The sequence below is a fragment of the Rhagoletis pomonella genome, unplaced genomic scaffold (genome assembly GCF_013731165.1).
Source record: "Rhagoletis pomonella isolate Grant_MI unplaced genomic scaffold, Rhpom_1.0 Rhpom_scaffold_00001, whole genome shotgun sequence".
NCBI classification, from domain to species: Eukaryota; Metazoa; Arthropoda; class Insecta; order Diptera; family Tephritidae; genus Rhagoletis; species Rhagoletis pomonella.
Window position 1 is genome coordinate 43,527,399 of NW_023458555.1, and position 7,063 is coordinate 43,534,461.

A 7,063-nucleotide genomic window follows, 5' to 3' on the forward strand; every position below is an offset into this window, starting at 1 on the left:
GCTAACGATGCGAATATTGTCGTTAAGAAAAATGGGAATCGCACTACTGAAGAGTAGTGTTGTTAAGTGAAAAAACTGCTCTATTGTGAATTATTAGTGGGAAAGCAGAGAACGTATATTTATTTACAGATTTACGTTCTCTGATAATAACAGATGAAAATTCGTTCGATTAGCAATTTCGACCACAGTCGAAGATCAAATGCAATTCATAATAGGGGCCATAGTTTCGTTGGATAAAACGTTTCAAATGACCTTCAAATTAAGTGGGTTTTAAATTTTTTTAATTTCTTGACCTGAAAACAGCGTGCAGTGAACTTTTAAAAAAGTTTCTAACACATATTTTTGCTGATCTTGCGTCAAGGAATCCATTTCCTTGGTCGCAGTAAGCGGAAAACGCATTAAAATTTTATTGTTAAGAGTTTAAGTAGCCGCCACAATAACAACGCAGAACAAACGATAATTCAGTTTTTATTTTTGCGGAAATGGTACAATACATAAATTTTTTTTTTGATATATGTGAATCGGTTATTTACTAAGGGGTCGACTTTTTCCCGATATGCAAATTTGATGCAGTTCAACAGAGTTCCTTTACACGAACCGAACTGCATCAAAATTGTCATATGAAAAAAATTGCGACTTATTTCTTTTGGTAATTAACTGATGCATGAATAAATTATTCATAGTTTATTAAAAATATGAAGAATAACGTTTATCGCTATTTTGCGCGTTGCGTTTGAATTTATTTACCCAGTCCTACTCTATTGAATAGCTTGTCTTTTGCAATTTGCGCCATAAGACCATGAATTAGTTCAATGGATGCCCGACTACAGTCACGCGTAGCTTTTGAAAGTTTATCCTCTGTACGTTTCTCGCTTCCTTCAGCACCTTAGAAAACAAAAGATAGGAATAAATACAAGTCCATTTAAAACTCTTTTTTTAAATATTTTCCGCCTACCTGAAACCACAAATGGTCCTCGCACTAAACTTGACTCACTCTGCTCGAGCTTCTCTGACAAATCGAATATTTGGCCTGTGGTATATTCTGTATTGGTCAGTAAGCCAGAACTGCCTAGTGTGTTTACCCAATATTTGTTCCACAAAGAATCCAATAACTTTCGGTCGAGTGCAGATTTGAAATAAGTTACCTCAAGCGGATAATATTGTTTACAATGTACGCCGAAATCATCAATCTTGTTTAAAGGTATAGTCTGATACTCAGAAGGTTCTTCATTCGGTGGCTTATAACCCTTGGGATAGGTTCGAAATGCACCTAAACATACTTTTCCTGCTGACACTGTGCGTACTGGATCCACAACTATTGCAACAAATGGTTCTTGATAGTTTTGATTAAGCATTTGTGTTGATACATCTATGCCGGACAACCAACAGCCATAGCCGGGATGACTGTGATACCATCCGATAGCATTTTCCAATCGCCCCACCTCCTTAGCTGCCTCAATATAAGCAGACATGTACTCGTAGGCTTGCGACTGCGCGTTCACACGCGTCTCGGTACCCTCTACGGGCAATGCGAAAGCGTCCATTACAATCATAGTGTTATCCTCAACTTTACCAAGCAGCAGACCCATAATCTCGAGAGTTCCACCTGAACGTGCATGCATTACCATCTTAAGCAATGACAATGCAGATATTTTGATATCCTTAAAATAATGAGGATCCTTTTCCCACGGCTTGGCATCGAGAATCTGTCGCTGTTGTTCGGCATCATAGCGGAAAATTTCATCGCATGCCGGCAGTGTCTTCACATTGTTCTCCAGCTCCCAAGTTTTGCGCGAGGCTTCAGCATCCATATTTAACTGCTTTAATTTATTGTAAAATAACAAATAACTACTTTTGCAAAAATGTGGCGATTTCTACTCATAAACAAGTCGCCAAACGAACTATCTGAAGAATAACAGTGCAAAAAAGATCGATTCTGACAGCGATACATCGATTTTTTTAATTTTTGGCACAACATCGATGCTATGGGGCGAATTCGATTAAAATCGAAGAAAGTGCCTTTGCTAGTTGTAAAAGTGACGGTGAGTAGTAGTGTTCATTGTGGAAGAATACAAGTGAGATATCTTAGGGTTGACAGATAGTTGACAGGGTGTTCAATATGGCGATGACAGTGTGAACAATATGGCAGCCAATATGGCATACAACACCGAATGGCCCGAAGTAGCCAAACTACGACCCGAATGAAACGCTTCGTGAAAATCCAGGGTTGCGAAGTGGTATTTTGTTGGAAAATATAAAAGCCAGGATTTTGTGCAGCGCCGAATTTTAACAAAAGAGGGTTTTGTGTTCTCAAGATGAACAGAAAAGGGTTGCTGTGCTGTTTCGTTTTAAGCTTATTTTAATCTTAATTAAATATTAAAAGGAGACAAAAATTAAAGCAAAAATTTAAAATATATGTACATATCTGAAAATTATAAATAAAATATATATTTTCACGAGAGACAAATTAAATAAAATGGGTTAACTTTAGGGGAAATATACTTATCAGATTGGGACAGATAGCGCTTTTACGTTATAAATAAAAATAATTCCTACTTAAATTTTATATAATTTTGGTAACGTATTTCTAAGCTGACCCTGAGATCTGTGAAATAATACATATTTATGTGCATATATTGTGTTGATTATGCTCTAAATCGCTAAATAATTCTTGCAGCAATCAGCACCATTGGAAAGTGAAGTGACAATAGGCTGGTTTTCTTTATACAGCCCGTTTTAAATTCGTATTATTGTTATAATAAATTACAATTATTGTTTGTTTCCATTTCGGTCAACCGCGCAAATTATTTGTTAAAAAAATGTCGTTTCAAAATAGCAATTTTGTTTACTTTTGAATAAGACTTTATCGAGTGCGCTATAAAGACAGGGGGATAAATGCTGTAAAGAAATATATGTTGAGTCCAATCGGTTTTTTGCTAATCCGGTTTTTGTGTAGGTATAAACAAGGTATATTAAAAAAATAAATCTCCATGAAAAAATATCGTTATTTTCGTATTTAAAATTAATCGGAATTTTATGGGGGGATATAAAAACTCGTTTTAATTGAAACTTTGTTTTTTTCGGCTATATTTGTTATTATTTATTGGCCCAGATGCAAATATTGAATGAACTAACATATTTTAAATATTTACGGAACTACCATTTGTATGCAACCCTGCCTATCCTGTATTCAAGTAGATGTAATTCGAAAAATTTAAACGGATTTCTTTAAATCAACCTGAGCTGCGGACATATTGCGAATTCATTTTAAAACATTAACCACTACATTATATTAGTATTAAATACTTTCAATTAAGAAACAATTCTTACTAGAAAATAAATACAATTCTTACTAGAAAAGAAATTTTAGGCAGATTGTTATTGACAATTTTTACATAATTTACGATTGCAATCAATTTCTTTCAAAACTATAATCTAAATGATTGCAAGTTGTATTTTTTACGATCAAAACAGATTCCAATATTAGGTATATTATGCAAATGCAATCCAATTTGATTTGAGTTATTCAGTTTTAGATAGTTAGATAGTTTTAGATAGTTTAGATAGATGTTGCATTCTACCGTACATTTTAAAAGCTTTAAAATCTTAAAACATATGTGAACAACTTTTATAATCTGAATATTTCTAATGTCGCAATCAAAACCAAATTTTATAAATAGCATTTTTAAAAAGCAATCTAATATTTTTCAAGTTTTTGGGCATATATGTTACCATTTGAACAACTAATACTACCAAGTTTTAAGAGACTATTTAATGCAACTCAGGTCATAAAAGCGCACTTTAGACCAAAATAAGCAACTCTAAAAAACAGATGATCGCAGCTGTGGCCCAGGATGACGTCTATTGCTAAGATATCTCACTTGTATTTGTACACAATGGTAGTGTTGCCGTTTTAATCCATATACTTCAAAATTGATACGTGTTTATTTGTGCAAATTTTCGGAAGATACTTAATTTTTTGCTCATGTATGTTTAAAGAGCTGACTGCATTAATTTTTATTTTACTTTACTTTATATTTTCAGATTTAAAATTGATCCAGTATGAAAAGAGAAATCAAGACCGATAGAATACAAGGATGCTGATTGATGTGAAATTCGGGAGAGTAACGTGAATATGACGTCATCGCAGATTTGCCGGTGGAGAGGGCTGAGAGAGATCTATCAGTACGTATATGTTTTGCATATGTATATGTATATGCACATCACACACGATTGAGAGAAACAGAGGTTCCGCCAATCACGGTACCGCTATTCCTCTCTCAAACGGTAATAACGCGAATTTGTATTATTTCCCTATTGAATGTGAAATAACACAAATTTGCTTTATTTCATTTCTCGTTGAGCAATAACACCAACTTTTAAACTTAACGTTTGAGTAATAAAGTAAAAAAGTGCACATATGTGCTTAGTCACCCAGATACATTTGAAAAAAAGTAGTACATGAACAAGTTAAATGGACGGATTAGTATGTATACAATTTTAAAAGTGCCCAGCGTAGTGGCGTTCCGCGTTCGCGCGCCGCCCCGCGCAACACCACGGCACGCCGCGCCGCGTTCGACGTCGAACCTCCTGAATTGCCTACTCAGTCCGAAGTAGCACTTATGGCAAGAGTGATTCTGCGTTTGATTTCCATGCTGACATTATTATTGGTGTTAATGCTGGTTCCCAAGTAAACGAAATTCTCTACTTTCTCGAAATTGTAACGGTCAACAGTGACGTGGGTGCCAACGCGCGAATGTGCTGACTGTTTGTTTAATGACAGGCGATACTTCGTCTTGTCCGAGGTTACCACCAGTCCCATTCGCTTTGCTTCCTTAAGCCCTGTATGCAGCTCTCAAGAAAACGGTCAAGAAAAAATTGCCATTATTTCGCGTGTGAGTCCAAGGAATTTTGACATTTTTGATACCTCACAGCCTGTTGCCTCACTCTTTCCTCAAGAAATAATGGAACGGGCATATATTTCTGTTGCAAACCTGGGTTGCCTTGTGCTCTTTTTTCACAAAAAACTTTAGAAAACCGTAATAGAAAGCGTAGTAAATTTCTTAAGAACTGCGTACTGCCTTAAGGAAATTTGACTCAAGAAAATTTCTTAGCCATTTCTTGTGCGTCATTTTATATGGAGTTTTCGCTTTTCTTGAGAGCTGCATACAGGCCTTTATCCAAATTGGAAAAGGCAGAACAGACTTCGCGGTTTTTGATACCGATGATATCGATTTTATCGAGGTCTTTCCCAATTCTGACGGAGTTGTACTCGGCGACGGAGTCTCTCTCTCGCCACAAATCCAACTCCGAATTTGAGCTCCTTTACATGGCAGCTGGAGTAGACGTCGCAAGGCCCCAGACATTGCTTGCCTTGCCCCGTCCAACGCATTTTTTTGATGGCGGTGATGTCAGTTTTTGTCCTTACGAGGACATCAACCAGCCGGGCAGAGGCACCTTCCCCATTGAGGGTTCGGACATTCCAGGTGCATGCCCTCAAATCGTAGTCCTTTAATCGTTTGTCGTGGTCGTCATCATAACGGAGGGTCTCATTCGAGGCTTTTCCTCGCTTCTTCGCTGAAAGTGGTTTTTACCTGGCGGGTCCCAAACCCAGCGCACAACCCATTGTTGGGACGGGGCTGGTTTTGCAACCAATTACATGCTTATATAGCGAGCCGCTTGCTCCAAGTAGACACCCGCTTGCAGCCGCACCTACTGGTGAACAGACGCTGTAACTTTAGTGAGCCCTTAAACCGAGTAAGTCGGAGTGGCCCCACCGAAGCTTCCTCTCTTTCTTCCGTGACCCAAGGCTCCACTCAGATTGGTTACCGCATCTTGACCATGGGTTGCTCACGTTGCCCAGAGTGCGTGAACGAGGACGCAAGAGTCGGGATTGAGTATAGCTATGCAACTGTAACTGCATACCCAGCGCAACGACTATACCCCATTGTACTCCAGTTATTGACAATAATAATAAGCAGAGGTATGAAACCAAATAGGTTTTTTTTAAATTCTTTCTAACGTGATAGTTTGATACCTAAAAAAATGTGATACATTTGATCCATTTTTTGTTTCTGTTACGATGTATTTCTTCATGGCGTCACGGCAACACTGGTGCTGTCAGTGGTACCGCTACTTTGATTTTGCGGCGTTTGACAGTTGTCGTAATTTGTAAATAAACCTTTGTTTACATATCAGCGGCAAAGATAAATTTTAATTATAAGTGCAAAATCTGTATAGATTGCAATTTGTGAGTGATTTTTGAATTGAAGACTGCGTAAAAACTAGTAAAATGAAGTGCCATGTGTTAAATTGCGACAGCCGTCAAGATGCAAGATGCGTAAATACAAGTGAAGCGCTGCTACAAATCGCTGCATTTTGTGTACTTAGGGCACGGCAAAGCCCTATAATAAATTATATAATTGAGGGACTCGCAACGGTGTCGTAGGTGTCGTATTGTTGTATGTTGTAAACTTTAAAAGCTTAAATAAATGTTAATAGAACTTGAAACCACACCCAACTATTTTTTAGCACAACGAGAATGCATAATATGACTTTGATGGTACTTTTCGAACCCCCTTAGTATATTTTTTATACGTTTACAGTTTACGACATACAACAATACGACACTTACGACACCGTTGTGAATACCCCAAATAAAATGTAATTGATATAACGAAGATTTGTTCTTTGCCTTGATTACGTTGTTTGGTCAAACGTAAAAAATTGAACCTGTGGCCCCCACTTGCGCTTGCTAAAGAAAATAAACAAACCCTTACAGGGTTGTATTTTTGTACACAACGCATCAGTTTAAAAATTTCAAATAAACGTCAAAAAGCCAATAAGAAGAACAAGCTGTGAAAAAGACAAAAGCAAAAAGGAATCGAATGGCGAGTGAGCGCGTCCCTTTTCTTGTAAAAGCACGTCTATAGAAAAATGAAAAATTCCGATAGAGCAGTAAATAGTGAAATAAATTATAATTAAATGTGGAAAAAGCTACAAACTTAACTTTAAACATTGAAAACAGAAAAATTCCGCTGGAAAAAGTTCAATTGTGAAGATA

General features: G+C 37.0%; 2 protein-coding genes across 2 annotated transcripts in view; both read right to left on the bottom strand.

Annotated features, from left to right (window-relative positions):
- LOC118744436 (mucin-17) overlaps window positions 1–7,063 on the bottom strand; it is a gene marked incomplete in the record, with an annotated part of 52,271 nt that overhangs the window by 25,638 nt on the left and 19,570 nt on the right.
- On the bottom strand, window positions 420–1,933 carry LOC118744442 (COP9 signalosome complex subunit 5). The gene is made up of 2 exons (XM_036477469.1): window positions 956–1,933; window positions 420–885 (listed from the first exon to the last, which is right to left on the bottom strand). Exons 1-2 carry the CDS (start codon window positions 1,809–1,811, stop codon window positions 740–742), a joined length of 1,002 nt encoding a protein of 333 aa, XP_036333362.1. The 5' UTR covers window positions 1,812–1,933; the 3' UTR covers window positions 420–739.